This window comes from Colias eurytheme, chromosome 31 (assembly GCF_061535395.1).
Source record: "Colias eurytheme isolate Ceu_HAF_F1 chromosome 31, ilColEury1 Martin Lab GWU primary, whole genome shotgun sequence".
NCBI lineage: Eukaryota > Metazoa > Arthropoda > Insecta > Lepidoptera > Pieridae > Colias > Colias eurytheme.
This window is the reverse complement of record NC_143010.1, coordinates 2568414-2591372: the sequence shown is the minus strand read 5'-3', so window position 1 is coordinate 2591372 and position 22959 is coordinate 2568414. Positions and strand designations below refer to the sequence as shown.

The 22959-nt window shown below is 34.5% G+C and overlaps 1 protein-coding gene across 1 annotated transcript in view; it reads left to right on the top strand.

The window, feature by feature from the left end:
- LOC149895435 (uncharacterized) overlaps positions 1 to 1954 on the top strand; it is a 60144-nt gene extending 58190 nt beyond the window's left edge. The window contains exons 4-7 of the mRNA XM_090119112.1: positions 287 to 515; positions 586 to 642; positions 877 to 1017; positions 1198 to 1954. Of these exons, the coding sequence (XP_089975238.1) occupies positions 287 to 515; positions 586 to 642; positions 877 to 1017; positions 1198 to 1220 (450 nt within the window). The 3' untranslated portion in view covers positions 1221 to 1954. The remainder of the gene's footprint in view (positions 1 to 286; positions 516 to 585; positions 643 to 876; positions 1018 to 1197) is intronic.
- The last annotated feature ends 21005 nt before the right edge of the window (positions 1955 to 22959 follow it).

Below are 22959 nucleotides of genomic sequence, written 5' to 3'. Positions count from 1 at the left end.
ACCTGTGGCGGTGGAGGGATTGGTGTGCGCATACCATTTGATGTTAGATTAACAAGTTTATCTAATTAATTGTGACAAATTTTTTTAATGTATTGAAATCGAAAATGATTTTTTTTACTAGATTATTCATTTATTAATTAGCTTTCATGAAGGAGAACTGAGCTCCTGCAGTAGGAACAAATAGGTATGGCTTATGATGACATGATAGTGTTAGTAAAGTATGGATTAATATCTACAAGAATATTGTATGATATTTATTGATGACTAATGCAAAATAATTTTTCAGTTAACAGCAGAAGAACAGAACCCTTCCCAAGTTGTCATAGAGAAATTAGGAACACAGCCAACAACATCCACTGCTCAATCCACAACCACACAAACCACATCTTTTGAACCTTCAATGGACATAGAATGGTTGGAAGACAGTCCACCTCTAGAATTCCAAATACCTCCAGGCACCTCACATCCTGATACACATTCAGTGAAGCATGATAATAAAGAATTATTGGAAGAAAGTAGGTATTTTTATTTGTTTGTAAATTATAGTATGAAAAATAGGTTTGAATATTATTCGTCGCATTTCAGAGGAGCAGCAGCAGACCATTTGCCAAAAAGCCCCAAAGAGGAAGACCAAAAAGCGAAGTAATTTTCGTCTGTACTAATGTTTTAAAAATGTTTGTTGGTTTGTTAGGTTGAACAGGATAATCTCTGGATCTAATGAACCAAGTTTGAAAATTGTTTTATCCACATCAGACATACCCTATGAATTTAACTCTTATTACTAGCTGCTAGTTGCTCTAGTTACTCAAAGAAACTACTGAGTATAATAATTAATTCTGAACATGTAAGTGAATTATTATGCTCTTGTTATTTCAGTAAGCCAAGATGAGAGAGTGCCTCATTGGGCCTATGAGTTGGAAAGCAAGCGATTGGTTGTTGAGGACAGGCATACAGCTGCTATAGAAAAATTAGCTGTATCACTCACCAAGATACAGGAAGATATACGTATATATATGAGTAAATTAAAATGATTTTAAATATTTTTTGTTATTTTTTATAGTTTATATTCATGTAATCTTTATCATTGTTTCTTAATTTTTTAAATAGTACTTGTTATTTTTTATAGTTTACATTAATTTAATTTATTATTATTAATTATTTAAGAATTTGCTAAGACGACTTGTTATACCTTCACAGTTGGAAAAATTGGTGGACTCTGAACTGATAGAATTTAATTTCCGGGAACATCTGATGCATACAGCATCAATGTATTTTGGTTTTGACTTTCATACCATGTCACAACAACTTGAAGAAAAGGATCTGTTGGATGTCAAGGAACGATGCAAGAACTTTTTATGTTCTCTGGCCGAGCAGATTCAGAAAAGGCTTCCGGATAATTTATCACTGTTGAAAACGGTTGCTGATTTGCACCCAAGGGTTGCTACATCTCAAGTCAAAACTGATATAAAACCAATATTGAACCACATTCAGCGAACTCATATATATGGAAAGAAAAATGACATCGAGTCTGAGTGGCACCAATTAAGTAATAAAACATGGACGAATACCTCTTCTTCAGCAGATTTTTATTTTGAAGTTTATGATGATTGTGACGCAGCTGGCAGTAAACGTTTTGAAAATATTTCAAAATTCGGTTTAGCATTTGCCACTGTGCCAATTTCAAACGCGAGTGTGGAACGTGCATTCTCTATCTATAATGTTGTCAAAAATAAGTTGCGGAATAGACTCTCTATAAAAATGTTGCAAAGCATCATGATGGTCCGATTTACATTAAATCGAAATGGTGGATCTTGTACAACATTTAATCCATCGACAGTGCAGTGTCAAATTTAAAGCGAAAATTAAGTGGACGGAACAACATACTTTAAAATTCGTACAAGAATACTTAAAATATGAATGTCTATACAATGTAAAGTGCGCAGAATTTAAAATCAAACAGTTGAGCAAACTGTTCAACTGTTTGATTCACAACAGTTGAACAGTACCTACTCATAGTACACGATACCTACTATGAGTAGGTATCGTGTACCTACTCACACAATAAACTTTTTTTCTACGAATAAGGTCAGCTACGCTCTGAGCGCTTGCGAAAGGGTCTATGCGAGTTGTAATAACTTTTAAAATACTTGACTTAGAGTAGAAATTTAAACACTAATTTGTAGATAAACTCAAAATCTATTAAGAAAATACAAAAAAATGATATCTCAAGCAGCTAGTTTTTGTAATAATTTAAGAAAACCAAAAATTGTATTAAAATTAATGTATTTTTTATAAATTTGTCATTTAATTACTGATTCGAAACAATTCAATATCGATTATTTTAGTATTAATTTTAGTAGAATATCTAATTACCTATTGAAAAGTAAAAAAAATCAGGTCTGTAGGATGTCTAGAACTCGTAATTTGGGTACTTTAATAGACAAAGGCAAAAACTCGACTAAATTTTTTTAAACAGCTCTGTCTTGGAGGGGGTTAGCACCCCCAATATGGGGTGTTTTTATCGATAAAATTGTTAATAGAATCCGACCTTAAAATATAGTCACTACCCTTTTGGACACACTGTATATAATGATAATAATATTGGGAATGAAAAAAAAATGTATTCTTTACATATAAAAAAAAATGTATTTTTTTTAATAAAAAAATGTATTCTGATAAGATAGGCGAAAAATGAAAAACTGTATGAAGTGAGAGATTTTACTAGGGAACAGGTTTATGACTTTAAAGAGCTACTTAAAAATAAAAACTGGACGAAAAATACAGTGAACGCAAAAATCTCATGGAACAAAATCAAGGAAGTTATAATTCAAGAAAGCCAGCCAAATAAAATACATTATAAATATGATTTAAGTGACGAATGCATGACTTTAATTACCCGCAGAGAAACCAGAAACCGTGCATTTGCACTTAAAACTGCATATCCTCAGTCGATTTTAATTTCCAAAGACAAATTTAAAGATTTGATCAGTCTATGTGAGACTGGGATAATACCCGTCAAATATCATGAGTACTACAAAGCTCTGCCGCATGGCCACATTACTATTAATATAAATGTTTGTAATATTTTATTTTTATTGTTACAGCTGAGCTGGGAACAGAAGAGCAGTGTATTGCATTTTCTGAAGATCGAGGCCTGATATCAGCAACCAAGAACTGCAGATATCATCGCTATACTGACATCAAACTATATTGACATCAAAAGGGTCGGTTGGATCATTTGTTTGAAAATATTAAGCTGCCACTCCCAGTGGTTTTCAAATTAATGTACTGCTATGCCCGTGACTATGACTATTATCAAGCCAGGATTGAGCGCAGCTCCAGGTCACGTGGCATAGCAGTCTCCGAAGCAACAATTTGTGACTGGTACAATTATTGCCGGTCCACCAGCTGGAGAACCAGCAAGAAAGGCCAAAGATTGGTGGACCTGGTAAAGTATTGCAGATAGATGAAAGTAAATTTGGGAGGACAAAATACAATAGAGGTCGCCGAGTCGAAGATCACTGGGTGCTGGGTAGGGTTGCCAACCGTACTATAATATATAGTATTGTACTATATTTCGGGTCTGCGTACTATATACTGTTGAAAACATATATAGTACGCAAAAATACTATATTTTCAACACCGACAATGTTACAAACAAATCCTTCATTAAAAAAAAATAAGAACGCGCCTTTTAATTGTTAAGATGGCTAAGTCATATAACCTATTGCGCATATAGGTACCAGTGGCGAGAAGAAAGAAACAGAAGTACATAGTGTATCATCACTACATAGTATAAAACAAAGTCGCTTTATCTGTCCCTATGTCCCTTTGTATGCTTAAATCTTTGAAACTACGCAACGGAATTTAATGCGGTTTTTTTTAATAGATAGAGTAATTCAAGAGGAAGGTTTATATGTTTAATAACATCCATTAAGTTAGTAAGTAAAGTAAAGTAAAGAAGTACTGTTATTTTTGAGGTTTCTAATGTGATGTCGTAAATAATTACATTTTTTCCGCTAACATTGCAAACGCAGGCTGAACCCTACGAGTTTTATCAAAATAATGTACCTACTAAGTATTGTACACATTGAAAAGGTCTACAGAAAAGTCCGTGATGGTATGTCTATCTCTTATGGATAACCCACAGTAACTTTTTTTTACATTATTTTACTTTTTTCGACAAATAATGGCTAATTTTCGAAGCGATTTTAACCAATACAGCATTAATCCTTAACCAATTAAATACCTTGAATACATTGTTCATTTAATATAGATCTATATGGCCCTTTACACCGTATGATTTAAGTGAATATTTTCGAAGATATTACAGATTTAAAAATTGCGGGACGTAGCGTTTGCGGCGGTACCGGCCGGCCGCCATTGCACCCGTGCGAAGCCGGGGCGGGTCGCTAATCATTAATAAAAAATGAGCTTTTGATTTATATTATTTTAAAAAATTGAACGTGACAAAGCTTGACACTTTTATTTTAAACAAAAAGCTGTTACATAGTGCAAGAAATGCAAAAAAATATAGTTTTTATAAAAATAAATATATATTTGTCTATTTTTTTTGTTTTTCCCATAAAATACTATTTTTTTTTTTAATGTACTATATTTTTTACACTTTATTTTGGAAAATACTATATTTTGATGATAAAGTGTTGGCAACCCTAGTGCTGGGTATGGTCGACGACGAAACTAATGAGTTGAGACTCGAAGTGTGTCCCAACAATGAAAGGTCGGCAGAGGTACTGATCCCTCTGATCAAGAAACATGTCGCAGAGGGATCCATAATTCACACGGACTGTTGGCGTGCATACGATTCCCTGCCGACTCATGGATATATTCATAAGAAAGTTAATCACAGTAAACCAGACAATCCATTTATTGCTGAGGATGTGTACCCAGCACATAAGAGAGCCAGTGGCGGAATCTGAAGCGACGGTTTCACAAAGTGAATTATAAAGACAATTTTGAAGATTGGATAATAGAATATTTATGGCGTACTGACATTCGAAAAAGTCATTTAGACAGCTTTGAAGAGATGATTAAAGCAATTAAATATGTTTACGAAATTTATTTTTTGGTTTTTTTTTTTAATTACTTGCTTCCCTAAACAATAAATAATACCCTATTATTTAAACTTAGCAATAAATAATACCCTAATGTTAAAACCTTATTTATTGCTTGCTTCACTAAGCAATACGTCGTATCGTCGTCATTATTTACGATTTTATTATATAAAAAATGTCGTGTGCATTTTTGTGCGGAAATAAAAGAGGCGACACAAATGACGAAATCAGTTATCATAAGTAGGTACACTAAAAGTATGATTTGTATGTTTTTGTTTCGTATTTTTGAGATAATATAAGGTCAGCATAACAATATTCATAAGAATTAATAAAGTATGAAGGACAGTGTGCTAGTTTATTAAAGGGTGTATATTATTATTATTTATTTATAATTAAATCCGTATGATCTAGTATAGTTAGAAAAAAATCCATACTAATATTATAAATGCGAAAGTAACTCTGTCTGTCTGTCTGTTACTCAATCACGCCTTAACTACTGAACCAATTTGCATGAAATTTGGTATAGACATATTTTGATACCCGAGAAAGGACAAAGGCTACTTTTTATCACGGGAAATAGGATAGGTTTTATCCCGGAAATCTCACGGGAACGGGAACTATGCGGGTTTTTCTTTGACTGCGCGGGCGAAGCTGCGGGTGGAAAGCTAGTATATTAATAAAAGATGGATTGTAGTAGTAACAAATCATAGGTGTGATAATGACTGGAAACCTCATACAAGTAGTGTTATATGTTCAAAACACTTTAAACCGGAGGATATCTATATGACCCCAAGTGGAATAAGAAAACTTCTAGATGGATCTGTACCTTGTTTTTAGGTATTTATAAAATTTGTTAGCTACATACAAAACAAGAATACAGTAATAAAAAATGGCTCTTTTATACAACCCAAGAGCTTGCGAGTTGCTTCCAGGACATTCAATTTATAAAAAGTTCAACGTAGTGCAAAAATGTACCCAAAACTTGTAACTTGATGTTGACTTATCCCTTTTAATGTATACGGACCAATTAATTATGTATATTTTTTTTTAATAATACGATAATTATATTAATTTACAGCTGGTGTAAATCAGTAAATCGAATTTTGTGTGGAAAAATTCAATATGAGGGTAAAGATGACATAAAATTAATTAGCTGCTAGTGAATATTATAAAAAAAGAAGACATTATAGTAGGAGAGCCCGTGGGAGATCATCCTTCACCGATCTGATAACCAGATGAGACGTATTTTTATTAAATGTTTTTATAAACAAATATGCCCATAATTGCTTGCCTATCGAAAAGTGGTCATGGCTATTTTTAATTAAATTAACTTTTATCGATTTTTTTCATCACCATCATACTTTTGATAACCAAATGAAATTTATTTGACTGATAGTTTTTGATACACAGAATATGCCTAGGTATGCACAGAATATGCCTGATGCTATATCATTGCAAAACCACGGTTTTAAATACCGCCGAGCCTGGCTCGCGGCTCGTAGTCGTGCTATATTTTTTACTCGGCTCACCATGCAAAACCGCATGTCGATCACGGCCGGCGAGCCGAACCGTCACTTTTCGGCGACAGCGCTACATCGTGTTGTGTGAAATTTTAGAAATGGAATGGTAATTTCATTAGGGATATTTTCTTTAACATATTGAATACGGATTTGTATTTTATAATCATAGGTACAATGCATTATTTTTTGTTTGGAACATTTCAATTTGCTTAACAAATTATAAATTGTGCGGCATTATAAATATGTTTCTACTGACCTGATAAAATGTCATTCTGTTTTTATAATTATTTTAATCGGTCAAATTATTATTAAAGGGTCAACGCATCAAGCCGATCCCCGGTTTAAGGGTAACAACGCACAATGTGTCGCGATGGCAACATGCGCGGCTATTTATTATTCTATTCTAAATAGAGCCGTATTTTCTCAGGAAAATATAGACACTATTTTAGAATTTGGTGATATGTTATATATTCAAGTAAGACCACTTGGGGTTGCGCATCATCATCCTCATTTATATCCTGAAGAATTGCCTTCTGATATACGTGTAGGGACCTATTTGGCTTAAATTAAATCGATGGCAGACAGCGATAGTTGGATCGACAACGGACTGTTTCCCACATGTGACAGCGACATAGCCACTTACACTTTACAATTAAAATTAATCCTAAAAAATAAAATATTTCACACTGCACACAACGACTCCACACATAGCTACCTTTTCACCGGCGCTAATAATACGATATCTTTTTGGAGGTCAAATAATACATATTTTATCTTTAATAGCCATAAAGTAGACGCGAATAATAAATACGTCCATAACTCGTATTCGGTAGGAGCCGCACGTCTCTTTCAGTGCAATAATTTAGATACTCTTGCAAAGTTTTTGTTTTGGAATCCGGCGTTTGGTAGTCAATATCAAATTCATAAAATTATTTTAAATCATTTTCATAGTGCAAATATTATTAATGAATTAGTTAGTGTAGACAACCAATTAGTAAATGTAGCCTCCTAAGTCCTAGCATCCTTTAAACAGAACAATTTGTCCGACATGATGAAGTCCCGACATTTTTCTCAGTACACTTGTATGATGACCGCATGTTCTTTGTAACACACAAATTAGATTTTCGTTTAAAATTTGGCGCCGAAACACACAAACGTCATTGTCAATGACAAAATTGACAGCAAAAAACAGTTACTATTGGTTAAGCCAATCAGAGAACAGATATTTCTTCTTTCGGGCAGTGTTCAAGATTGAAAATGGAGCACCAACGAACAGCAGGTAAACAAAAACTTGTTTTTTCGTGTTAAATGTTTATAAAATGTGTTAACTTTTTATTTATTATTGAGATATGGTTATGGTTTATAGGTAAATGTTATAGTTTTATCAAAACTTAATCGTCTGGATTGAATAATTAGCCAAATATCAGTATGTTCGTTTTAAAGTACTTTCGGTTTTAGCTATATAATTAGGCATATTCAATTTGTACGGGAAAAAGGATATTCGGCATTTATTTAGAGTAATACTATAAATGTAACTTTTGGATGTTTGGATGTTGTAACTCAATCACATTATAATTACTAAACGGATTTTGATGAAACTTTGTAGTATTATAGCTTATGTTTCTGAATACCACATAGGTTACTTTTTATCCCGGATTTCCTATAAAATTTCATTGATTTGTTTTTTTTCCTATTTAGGATTGACTGATGAACAATTGGAAACAATTTTAAACGAATCTGAATTTGAAGATGAGGATTCGGATACAGCCGAACCCTTCCCAGAAGATTTAGACCACCTTTGTAGTACAACGTCAGAATCTGAAGCCGAACCAGAAGCCACACCGCAACCAGTACAGATAGCAACTAGCCTGAGAAGAGTGCGTACTAGAGGTAGGTTTTAGGTATTTTAACAATTTATATTTTTGGTATGAATATTTCTTCGATGTCTTAAATATTTATTTATTTTTATGCAGGTGGTTATCGTTCTCGAGGTAGAGTACTTACTCGAGGCGGCAGGGCCCAAAGATTTCCAGTTACTCCAGAAAATGAAGAACTTTGGGGGAGACGGAGTTTTACTAAGTCAATGCCACATTTGCAAGAGCCTTCTTATCCATCTAATAATGTAAATTCCGAAGATTTAATGAAATACCTTAACGAGTATATTGACGACAATTTGATCGATACCATTGTTCAAAAAACTAATCAGACTTCAATTGAAAAAACTGGAAGAAGTATTAATTTAACTAGGGAAGAATGCTATATTTATTTTGGGATAACATTACTTATGGCGTGCTTACCACTGTCTCAAATCAGAATTTACTGGAACCAAAAATATGCTTTACCTGTGATTACACAAGCCATGACGCGAGACAGATATTTTTTGTTGAGAAATTCAATGAAGGTAGTTTTTGATAATGACATAACTATGGATATGAGGAAACAGGACAAGCTTTGGAAAGTTCGTCCTCTATTAGATAGAATTCTCCAAGGCTGCAAAGCACAAGGGAGGCAGCAGAAAATTTCTATAGATGAAATGATCATTCCATTTACTGGGGCCTGTCCAATACGACAGTATTGCCCTGGCAAGCCCCATCCGACTGGTATGAAAGCTTTTGTTTTGGCCAATCCAAATGGTCTTGTTTGCGATTTAACTATTTACCAAGGAAAAGAGACTTTTGCATATGATAACCAATTTCATTTAGGTGAAAACGTTGTACTTAAACTTACTGAATCTTTAGTGCCTGGTCATTTGATTTATTTCGATAGATATTTTACTACGGTTAGATTGGCAGACGAACTTGCTAAAAGAGGCTTAAAATGTACTGGAACTATAATGAAAAATCGCGTGCCAAAAGAAGTAATCAATAAAATAGACGATGATAAAACTTTAATGAGGAAAGGAAGAGGGAGTTGTGACGTACTAGTCCGAAATGATGGGGAGGTGGCATTCACTAAATGGATGGACAATAAATCTGTGTTACTGCTGTCCACTATTCATGCTGCTGAAAATTTTGATGACTGTAGAAGATACAACAGATCAACAAAACAATACTTATTTGTTTCACGTCCCGAAGTTATAAAAGAGTATAATAGCAATATGGGCGGAGTAGATTTAACCGACAGATTAATAGCAGTATGCCCAAGTAGAGCACGAACTCGTAAATGGACCGTAAGGTTCATATCCCATTGCTTGGACTTATCTATCACGAATTCATGGATTAAATTTAAACAAGAACAGATAGAAAAAGGTATCCGTAGACATAAAATAGTACAACTTAGAGAGTTCAAAAGACTGATAGCAGAAAGACTAATAGAAGAGAATCTCTACAGAGAGGATGATTTGCTGGATGATAGTGGTGAACCGGAGGAAAGAAGAAACGTAAAAAAGAGGCGTCCGCCAATAGTGCCTTTGCCTTCTAAATTGAGACGAAAGCATGGCACTGATCATTTACCAGAAATGTTAACAACTCAGAGTCGTTGTAGAAATGAAGGATGTTCTAAAAAAACATCAGTAAAATGTTTAGGATGTAATCTGTCGCTTTGCTTAACAGCAAAACGAAATTGCTTTAAGCTATTTCATAATTCTGATTAAATTTTTTCTTTTTCTTTATAATTTTATTTTTTATTTTCTATTTTTGTATGGAGCTATTAATTATAACATTCCATAATTGGGTTATTAATATTAGCTTGTTCTTTTGTATGTTCCTTATTTTACTAAGAATTCTTATGACATTAACTTTGATAAATAATTCAGACTGATAGAAGTAAGACTTGAGTTTCGTGATTTTATAACTTGTTTTTACATTATAATAAAAAAGTTTAATAAAAGTTGATTATTTTGATTGCAAAAATGTGTTTTTAATTGGTATTATTTATAAAAAAAATCTCACTGTAAGTCCGAGATTCCTTTGTAACGGACATATTCTACCCCGGCATGTTATGTATTAAGACCCAATGGCCTATAAGACGAACAAATAGCACAGAATTATTTTTTATGCCAAAATGATCTTTATTTAAATGTCAATAATGTTTGTTCTAGCAAAAAAAATTGTATGAGCTTTAAGCTCTATTTCGAAGCACGCAAAGTCTCAGGACTTCAGCCACACCTCGAAATAGTTCTTTTTAAAGGACATGCGGACAAATTTACAATGTTAGAAAAAAAAATGTCGGGACTCAGGAGGGTAGACGACCAATTAGTTATTGTAGACGACCCTAAATTGTCTAATTTAAAACCGATAGTTTTAGTTAATAAAGGTATACCCCCAAAATATGACCCTAAATTAAATTCCCTAAAACCAAAAGTTTTAATTCAAAATATTCGCGACCCTAAATTAACAACACTGACACACGTTGTCTGCATAACAAAATTACCCGATGTTTGTAATGTAGGTAGGAAACGCGGTAGACCGGTTAAATATAATAAATCTAAAGCACACAAAGAAAACAATATAAACGTAGATTCGGATAGTTCATCAGTAAATTCAGTAGAAGCAGGACGTAAGAGGGGACGACCAGGTAGGCGATCTATAGATGCAAATTCTCATTTAAAAGCGGTCACAAAATATAATGAAAAACATCCCGAGATTCATAGGCAGGCAGTTCAAAAATATAACGAGAGCAATCCCGAGGTTCATAGGCAGGCCAGTCAGAAGTTTAGTCAAAGTAATCCAGAGGTTAATAGGCAAGCTGTAGATAAGTACAATCAAGTTAATCGAAATGTAGACGTTGAATTCCGTAATTCAAACAATTTAATAGGTACAAAGAGTGACGACGGCTTAACTGTCGTCAAATTGTATAGTTTTAATATTTCATTATTAGATAGGGAGGCGTTTTTATGTAGGCACCTGTAATGCTAGATTGTTCTTTGAGGAAAAGAATCGTATCAAGTGGTGCTGTGGGGCTGGCGCTTATAACGTTCAAAATTTCCCGCCTTTAAATGAACCATTTTATAGCTTTCCTTCTTTCTTGAATAAACCTAGGGCTTATAATAATTTATTTGCTTTTAGTGCTTTAGGCGTTACACACGGATTTCAACATCCGACAACGGGGATATCATTTTTAAAAATTCAAGGTAGGGTTTATCACAGAGTTTTTGATCTTGCGTACTCAGAAACTACTAACCCGGCTGGACTTTACATCTATGATAACAGTGGGCGAGAGAGCCTCGCTACAAATTTAAATGTAGATTTAACTGTCATTTGATCGATTACAAATTTCTTGCATAATCACAACCCTTATAGGTATAGAGTGCTTCAAGCGGCTGAGCCAATGACGGATGTGCGCCAGAATAGCTGTGTACCTACCTACTACAAACTTGGTAACGTGCGTGCTCAGTCCGTGTCACAATAATAATTCTACGTACTTGCAGCCACGATTTTATAATACAATTTTTAAATGCCTTTCGAGACTGTCCCTGTTTATGGCAAACTAAATCAAGCGAGTATAAAAACAAAGGAAATAGGCTTGCAGGTGCAGCATATAATAAACTCGTGGATATTGCAAAAATATATGAACCAAACTCGGATATAACCGATATAAAGAAAAAAAAATTCAGTCACTACGAGCTTCCCACAGGAAAGAACGAAACAAGGTTAAAGCAAGCGTGAAAACCGGCTCCGGAGTTGAAGATTTGTATCAGCCAAAGTTGTAGTATTATAAGGAGCTAGAATTTCTCAACGATCTGATCGAAAGTAAGTATATAGGTAATATAGGCGCGTACCTATCAATTTTACTATAAATAAAAAAATTGTTTGTTGACAAGTAGGTAACACATAAATATATTTTTAAAGTGTAGTCATATTTTAAGGGCTTGTTCTACTCATAAATACGAAAAATTTTTACTATTTGAGTATAAATTAGCAAGGAATGAAAATTCCAAGACCAACGCAGAATGGCCTGTCATGCCTTGCAAAGTAAAGCGATTAGGTCCAACATATGAAGATGCCGATGAGGAACTATCATTAATATTGCGACATGACGACACAGATGTAGGTGGTCGGGAAGAAAATTACTCGATAAAGGCTTATTACACTACGCGGTATTCAGACAGTCTTACTAAGATTTAGCATAATGTAATAAGAGTTAGCAAGTTAGCCTGTCTAATTAGACCGACCGAATGGGTTCGACCATGCTTACTTGCTTGCTTGCTGAATACCGCGTAGTGTAATAAGACTTAGCACGCTTAGACCGTTCAGTCAGCGCGCGGCAGCCGCAGAGCAAAGTCGCTCGTATGTTTGTTTGCTGTGGCCGCGTGCACCATGGCTTGTTCGAAAGAGAAAGAAGTGCTTTTTAATGTACTCGATTTGTACCGAGACATGCCATATTTATGGCAGAAAAGTCATAAAGATTATTCTAATCAACCACTACGTACTGAAGGATTAAATAATAAATAAATTTGAATTTGAAATTTGAATTTATTAATTACTGATAATTTTTCTCGTAAAACTCTTTCACCCATATTTTTCTTTTCTTTTTTGTATTTAAATTAATAGATGCGGCAAGAGCTATGGCGATTTTCTGGTGCTTTGAAAGTTTTCCCATCGCGCGACAACCGTCACCGACTACGTACGCCTTGCAAATGAGTTAGCATGCGATATTCAGCACAGTGTAATAGCGAGCTTGTCTAGTTAGATTTTAAGACAGTCTTAGTAAGACTGTCTGAATACCGCGTAGTGTAATAAGCCCTATAGTTGACAAAACGGACTTCAATGATATGGCCAATCAACTAGTGAGTATTCTACGTGTTATATTGTCTTTTTACTTTACATTAAAAACAGTTATCAATTAGGTAAACTACCAGTCTACCAATCAGGTGTAGTGTGAATGTGTTTACTATAGTCTTCTCGATAATTTACTAAAACCGTTTAAAAATATAAGTATCTAACTAAATAAGAATTCCGCTTAAATGTCTCCTATGTAATTATACTTTTTATGTATTACTTTATTGATAATTAAGAAAGTATGTATGTACTTACTCCTGTATGGTCGTACCTACGTAGTAGGTACATGGTAGGTACTAATGCATATTATTGTGTTTGTTTTATAACTTAAAAAATGATTCTTTTTACATTTAATGCATGACAATGCAAAATTAAAATACTAAGTATTTGTAATTTTATGAGAAATTTTATTTTTAGGATAACGTAATAATATTTAATTGACCTCTATTGATGTTTACTTATTTGATTAACATACTTAATAATGAAATTTAATTCATCTGCTTAAATCAAGTCATCTAACGTATTTATTTTAATTACAGATGCTTCATTCACAAGTTGATGTAGCCCTGCAGCCTTCTGCAATGACTACACACGAACAAATCTCAAGGGAAACGTTTTTAATTATTAATAATGAAACGAATGAAATTTTTGGTATTTTCCCATTGTGTGAAGTGAAGTCCCATGTCCCCTAGTGGGATAAGGGGCAGATGCATTATACATCCGTTTCACTGATCGATTTTCTTTAAGGACCAGTAGGTGGCCTTCTGTGTCCTGCCAGACCGAGACATTTTTTTTTTCTTCGTCTTCACCGGGAATCGAATCCAAGACCCCTTGGTGCTACTCTCACGCGTCAACCACTGTACCAAGGAGGCGGTCGTATTTTCCCATTGTACTTAGGATTTAATCATATGACTATACAAGATGCTGCTTCTCGGAATAGGATAATTCCAGAAGGATTTTTTTTGGTAATTCCGAATTAACTGCAGAAGTTAAACCTGCAATTGTTATTTGTGATGCTACCTATATTTATGTGCAAAGTAGTTCCTATTATTTATACAAAAAACAAACATATAGTTTACAAAAACTAGATAACTTAGTAAAACCATTCTTGATTGTATGCTGCGATGGTCATATTGTGGAATGTCTTGGTCCTTACAAGGCCACTACTAACGATGCTACAATCACGAGTTTAAACTTAAATAACGAGGAAACTGGTTTTGGTCAATTTTTCAGAAGGGGCGATATTTTTATTTTTGATAGAGGATTTCGAGATATTGTGAGTGAACTTCAAGAGCATGGTTTTGTCGCCTATATGCCTGAGTCTCTCCTTGATAATGAACACCAATTATCAACCCAGCAAGCAAATCGGTCTCGTTTGGTAACTATGTGTAGTTGGGTTGTTGAAGTAGTTAATGCTCGTGCGAAAAGGGATTACAGACTTTTTCGTAACGTTTTCAATAATAGAGCTGCAATGCACCTCAAAGATGATTTTAGAATTGCTAGTGCCTTGTTAAATAAGTGACCCAACAGAGGCCTTTGAATATGTGACTATTGCTAAAAATAGACTTTCACTTGAAAATCATTTGGCAACGTTCGTGGATTAAGTGAAAATGTCAATAGAAGGAGAGCGAACTTTCAACAGGTTGATAGCGAACATCCTCATTTAACTACATTTCCACGACTTACAATTACTGATCTTAAACGGCTTGCTTTAGGCACATATCAACTTAAACAAGCTAGGTCATACTTTGGAGAGCATGTTCGTCAATCTGGCATTTATTTGGTTCAGGTAAATTAACCCGACGTTAAGGACATTGAACGCGCATTATCTTTCTACAAGTCAATTAGACTTGGTAAAAAGGCAGGTCAGGCAGGCAGGCAGGCAAATCCTACAGTGACTAATCTGAGGGCTCTGAAGTATGCACCCGAAGGAAATTCTGTACAAACTGAGACATTCTAGCACAGTCTGGGAAGAGTTTCCCATTAGGATGAAGAAAATATCCTTTATTCCATGGAATGACATGCCTCAACTCTATTCATCAATGCTGAAAGTTAAAAAGGATAAGTACATGAATCTACAGGCTCTGAAGAGTAGTATGGAGGAAGATTATCATACTATAATGAATTACCTCACTTTTAAAAAATCACACAACCCTATTTTTCAGAAGTTTATTTTTTGTTGATTTGGACTCAATATTTAATTTGTTACACATGCAACGAGTTATTGCCTTCTATAAAGTTTATTTAGTCTTAGTTACCAGTACTAATATTAATAAGTAAATTTCAAAAGTTGATCCCACTAGAACCACCGTTGCCGTTTTCGATTTGGAAAAAGTACTCAGCGTTCCTCAATCTGAGGTGGGAATTTTTCATTATAAGCGAAAGTACCCCATTTATAATTTTACCATTTTTAACTCTATAAGTCAGGCTATTGCTATGTCTGGCATCTTTCTGTTGCCAAAAGAGGATCAAATGAAATCGGTAGCTGTTTACTACAATTCATACAAGAGGAATCACAAAAAGGCATAAAAATATATCTTTGTAACGCGCTGTCTCAAACGTTGATACCAACATCACGCGTAACCCGGGTGGGCCGGGTATTTTTAATGGCCAGTTTCTCATTTGGGATGCTGCAATTTTTGACAAGTAACTTTATTAAATTTCAGGAACCTAAAATCAAGAAGTTACAGCGAAAATGCGACAGTCTGACAAGAAAAGTTAGGATTTGTAAAGGACGAGCACACGCAGGCGGCAACGGGGCTCCCCGCGCAGCGGCTCCACGTGTATGGGGCGGAATATCAACGCTGCACGTGGAAGAGCACAAAACATCACAATGCCTCGCCGCCGGGCGGCCGCTTTGAGTCTCGCCGCCGGCGACGCATATAAATAGCCCAGATTTTCAAATAGTGATCAGTTCCAGCAAGTGCTTACTCCGGACCAGTAGTGAATAAGTACTAATAGTGATCAGTCCCAGCAAGTTATTATTCCAGAACAGTAGTGAATAAGCAATAGTGATTAGGTATAAATTGTAATTGTAAAGAGAAAATATATGTATGTATGTCGAAGGAAGGGTTTTATTTCGACCACGAACCCCAACAAAATTATACAGTCCACAACAGGATTTCTAAATGAAAAAGTACGCAGGCAGAAGAAAAAAATTGCTAATTTCAAAAATATTATAAAGGATTTGCAAGAACTAAATTTTAACCTGGATTCTGCCAAGAAGCATTTGAGGCTTTAAAAGTAAAAGTACAAACCAGCAATGAACCGGTCATCTGCACTTTGATTTTTGCCGAAATGTCGATTCGAAAATCCTTATGCTGGAATCCACGGACAAAAACATATTACGGGCGAGTCACTGTGGGCACTGAATCCGACAACGATTCGATACTGATACGCCACTTCTAACGACAACGTTAGAAGTGGCGTTTCAGTGTTTTGTTTTTTTTGCTGAACTCTATAAATGGTGGGTGGAAAGTTCCCGTTGGATATTTTTTATCACGTCGCTGACAGGAGAACAGAAAGCGGAGTTATTGAAAATGTGTATTCAAAGATGCGAGGATGCAGGTGTAGAAATTTGTAAGCGTTGTTTGTGGGCCTGCTACCAACTTTGCCATGTTTTCTGAAATGGGATGTCAGTTTACAAAGGATCAAGAAAACACAACTTTCACCTACAGCAAAACAAAAATGCGTGCTTTCATAGATCCTGGTCATGATATAAAACTGGTGAGAAACACATATTGATTGTACAGTACCATCAATAAGTAATTTTATCCGTACCATTGAAGGTATACAATATTTGTGGAAAATTATGCATTTGATGCCATGCTGACACGGAATTTTAATCAGGACCCATTAGAAAACTTCTTTGCGAACATAAGAAGTTATGGTGTACGCAATACGGCACCCAATACTATTCACTTTGAGGGTGCCTATAAATCATTACTTTTAAATAATTTTAACACACCACACTCGGTCAATAGTAATTGTAATTAATTTGTAAGATCTGTAAAAAAGACATGGTCGGTGATAAAAAATACAGCTTCAAATGCATACATTAGATCTAAGGAATACAGATAGCCTTGCCTAGCCTATGTCTTGTGTATCCATCAAAAGGTATGGAAAAAGGTTTCATTCAATTGCAAGAAATAAGTAACGGGTATTCTCAAAGAAAATGTTCCAAAAAGCAAAATAAAGGATAAAATTTACATGCTTGCTGATATAATGGTAGAATACCCGTATACTTGTAATTATCATGAAGATCAATTAAAAAAATATCTTAAAAACACGGTAGCTAATGTTTTAATATATAGTTGGTGCTGTACAATCAATAGGATATTATCAGGCAAAATCAAATATGATGGTGAGGATGAAATCAAACTGGCAGCACAAGCATATTATGTGAAGCATAATAAATTTAATAAATGTAATAAATATAATATCGAACTTGTTTGTTTTCATCACCTAAAATTCTTTCTTGCAAAAAACGGCTACTGTTATAATATCTAGCTGAACCTTTACACCAGCAGCAATGGTTAGGCTAGATATGAAACCTCTCTATTTGTAGTATTTACTACAAATAGAGAGGTTTCGTATGTTGTTTAATATACGAAACCTCTTTACTTTGTACATTTGAACATCCAAAACCCGCTGAATACATATTTTAGTAGTTTACCTAAATATTAATACTTGCAACAATGCACTTTGTAATAATTGTTATGATTTGTTAGGAAGTAATTACGGAGAATCGCCCACTCAACCGTCGCGACGACATTCCTAATCATTTCTAAGAAGATGCGATCTCCAGATCGTGGTATTGTTTAAAGATAGAATACGGCATTTACACGCTAACCATCTTATTGTACAGACCTTAATTAAATTAATTTCAATTAAAATATATTTTTTTAAAGACATCCCGCGTTCGCTGGAACTTGACTACTAATGTCAACGAAAATCTATTGTAGGTATACTGCACTACCTGTAGAGATTTATCACTCACGACTATTCAGCGCCACAAGTGCTGTCGCTTTGGCCACATCCGTCATCAGTGCCGCTCGAAAGAGAGGTGCTATAAATGCACACAGTACCACTCTGGAGACTTCTGCCCTATCCCGGAATCTCAGGCTACATGTGCCCATTGTAATGCAGACATTACGCTATTGATATTGTTCAGAGCACAGCCGGCAAAAATCCATAAAGCTTTTGATGGCCACAGAGGGTATCTCCTTTGAGGAAGCGTCAAAGCTAACCCCCTGAGACAGCTAATTTCGTATTTGCTCCAAAATCTCAACAATCGCCAGTTTTTCCCATCCCTACTCCGAAACAATCAAATATAAGTCATCAAACCCGCTCTCTTAGTAAAACCTCGATATGAGTATCGAAAATCTTACACTATTCCCCCGCGCACCCATGCTCCTTTAGGTAAATCTTACGATGTAGCTGCACACCGTCAAATTGTTCAAGAAATCCCTTCCTCTCAACCTAATGGTTGTGACCTATCCCAGAATCCCAAACCCCCTGTTGAACTGAACTCTAATGTTGAACTTAATGTTACAGCCTTAGAAAATTTTCTCAAACAGACAGACTCAATACCGTCCAACGTTGCCCATAAACTAATTAATTTTTGAACATGGACCTGGATTTATAATTGATGCTTTTGATGATTGACCCTGGCGATAACTTTGGACTTAGATACCTGTACGAAAGAAGACTTCGCGATAACTTTGGACATAGATACCTGTACGAACGGATTCGGAGACGTTGTGTAAATTTTTAGAAGATGTGTACATAATAATACAATTAGAGCTGAAAGAGAATCCACATTTAGCAGGCATAAAAGATAAAATTATTGAAAAAATTGAAATCTTCTGTTATTTTGGTTTTATATCTTGTGAAGAGCATAAAAAGAAAATTTTAAAAAAATTAATATATTTCAGTATTGATTTAATTATACACAGTTGGTGCACTATTGTTAACAGGCTGCTAACAGGAAAAATTACACAAAGTTGTCCAGATGACCAAGTAAAAATGCAAGCCATCAAATATTATAAAACTCATAATAAAAGAAAATAAATAAAAAACATTGTGTAACAGTACTAGTTACGTTGATACTCCTCTGCAATCTACTCGGACATCTAGAAAACGTACGCGGGATCCGTCTAAATGGAAACAGAATAAAGCAAAAAATATGAGGAATTCTGGTAAAGCTTATATTTCATTAACTAAAAAAGAAGTACCTGGCCATTGCGTTAAAGATCCATGTAAGTGCAGACTTAAATGTTCTGATAATATAAATGACACAAACAGATACACATTATTTGAAAAGTATTGGGCTATAGGTAACATTGATTTGCAAAGATGCTATATCAGATCTTCTATGATGGAACTGATCTGATGAAACCTAGATTACCAAATAATTCTTTTTATTTTACAGTTGATATTATTAGAATTCGTGTTTGTGAGACATTTTTTATTAACACGCTAGGCATTTGTGACAGCCAAATAAGAAATGTAAAAAAGAAAAGTGATCCTCAAAATTTCGTAAGTAAAGATAATAATAGCACGTATCAAGGAAGCCAATAGATGTAAATCTCATTGATAGTATATATTCAGAAAAAGTCTTCTGGGATTAGTATTCACAAGTGAGTATCCGATTTAATGTGTAATAGGCATGACGACAGTATCCATAAATGATCGTATTAGTGTTTTTAAGGGAAAATGTATGATAGATAAATTACATATAGTGACTTAGAAATCTTAAAAACATTAGGATTAATGAGATTATCAATAAAGTAAAACATTGAAATACTGCAGTTGGCCATTTTGACTAAAACACGCGTGACGTCACGCTTAAGTAAACAACTCACGTCAGATGTTTTTTGTTGTTATGAATATGTTGAGAATACGCATTTTTATTTATTTTCTATTGTTTCACGTATGCTTTATCGACTCAGAACAGAAATATAATTGCGAATTCACGAATACATGGTTCGGGGTTCTCCGCGCCAACTTTATACAATCATTTCTTATTATTTTCTCGCTTGAAATAATTACTAACACATTTCTGAGCATTATTTTTATGTGGATTCACACTGCAATACTGCACACCACTTATAAACTTTGAAATTCGTTTCTATAACACATATTAAATAAATATTTTTTTAATTTTCTTCGCAATGCGTACAAATAATTATTAGTTAGTTCTTTAAAGAAACGAATCTTCAATGGCGGCGCTTATCATTCCCTCTCGCTCACACACGGCCGTACGGTATGCAAAAAAAAAATGGAAAAATAAAATCACTAAAATGTATTTGATTTTCCCTATAATAGTTTTTATCATAAATTTACAATGACAATTATGCATTTGCGAAAGTATATAATGTTTTATTGGAATTTGACAAAATATGTTCTTTGGGAAAAGTTGTTCAGTTTTATGGGCTTATTACAAGTATTATGGGGATTTTATTACATTCTGTATACGTAAATATGATAATTCATATAAATACACAAATACAATAACAAAAAAGTTTGTCAACAAACAATTTGAAATAATTAATAAAATAATTATCAATTTACGTTATTTTTATTTTCTTTTTTGATGATCCTACCATCTGTCAAAGTCAGCTTTGGCCGCCATTGAAGATTCGTTTCTTTATTGAACTGACTAATACGTATTTACCAAAGTGTGACGTCACGCCTACGCCATGACACCTGCGAGCTGTTTTGGCACAGATAATAAATATTTTTTGGAAAATGGCTTTTATCTTCGTTAAATTTAAGTATATTACCGAAATATAGGGTTTTTCTTGTATAGTAAACGTATACACACATTATGGAAGAGGATTTCAAAATCTTTCGTCATGCCTATTTAAACAAAATCGTAAAAAGTTTGCAAAACAAAATCGTAAATGTGGGGTGGGCCCTTTCAAAATATTTGCAAAAAATTGTTAAAGGTTGCAAAACGTGTAAAAACACGCTATATAAAATAGATATAGATATAAGACAAAAAAAATAAAACAAATATAAAGAATGGCTTTGCTACCCATCTGATTCCTTAATAGCGTGTTTCCAAGAAATATAGGAAACAACAGTTGCATTTCTAAATAGCGAATGTTACAAAAAAAATATAAAAGAAAGAACTAAGGCCTTCGTCAAATTATTCATAGATTTTAATTTAATGGATTTTATGAACCACTAAGAAAATTTTAAAGAATGTTTTGTGGATACACCAATCAACATAATTATATTCAGTTGGTGCAGATCTGTTAATAGAATATTAGACGGAAATTTAGCTTATGATGGGGAGGATAAAATAAAGAAATCAGCTCAATTATATTATAATAAAAATAACAAAACCCATAAAAAATAAGTAATATCTTAAAGCGTAGAGTGAACAGGTACCTTCTAGGGAAGCGCGTTCCATCTTAGACCACATCTCAGCTTAACATCAGGCGAAATTGTGGTCAAGCGCTTTCCTATTCCCAATAAATAAATAAAAAATCTCAATCTCAATTTCAATTTAATAAACGTGAATACCTCTAAAGAATTTTTTTTTATTCTCACCCCTGGTTGCCCTCATTTCTTTGGCAAATTTATTATTTACACGTCTGGGACTTGCTAAAGAGGAGTGTAAAGTTAAGAATGCCACCTCCCAATAATCTCAACGAGTTGCGAAACGCATTACTTGAAGAATGGCAGGGGTTGCCCCAAGAAACCATTGATAACATCATCCGCAGCATGCCCAGATGGATAGAAACCCTCATCAGAGCACGAGGAGGAAACACTCGATATTGAACAGTCATTGAAATTGTTGTTAACCTTTGAAAAATCTTGAATTTTTTGCTGTTTCTCTATAATTACGAAATCGAAGAAAAATGCATTTTGTTTAATTTAATTTTTATTTTAATTAAACTTTAAGTATGGTATTACAAACAAATGTCAAAACATGTTAATTTAATTGTTGTTTCATTTTAAATAATATATTGTTTAAAAATTACATTCATTGTTCTAAATTCCCTCTTTTTTCTCCCTTTTTTTCTGTTCCGCTAATTGTGCCGGTGTGTTTAGATGCAGAGGCTGCAATATCATTTTTAAATACAAAGTTCTACGGCCAGGTAATAACGGCCATATACAAAGCACAATGCGCCACAGCACTCCTGCAGGAGCTAGACCGCCACGGCGTCAGGGATATACGCAGGCGCGAAAATATACTAAAGGACGCCATAGAGAGGCATATAGAGATCAGACTGCGTACGGAACAAACATGGCCTTGTGAGGCAATAGAAAGGACCAACAGATTCAACAACGGTATAGAAGGTAGAGCAGAAAGAAGAAACAGATTCTGGTTCTGGAAAGTTGATCGCGCACAACTAACAGGATCTTTAAACGCGCAAAGCCCTTGGGAAGACGAGTGGTCTTTCAGACCATCACACTTTCTAGCGCCGCAGCAGTTATCGGCGTGGCAGCGGCTGGGTATCTCGCATACAAAGCAGTGAACTACTTCACTTCCCCAGCGTCCTCGAGCCAGACAGTCTCTATTACTACCCGAAACATAGCAACACAACAGCTTCAGCCTATGTTAAGAGACACCGTCCACAGCGTACTACAACATACAATAAAGACGCCATCCCTGGACTCTACAAACAT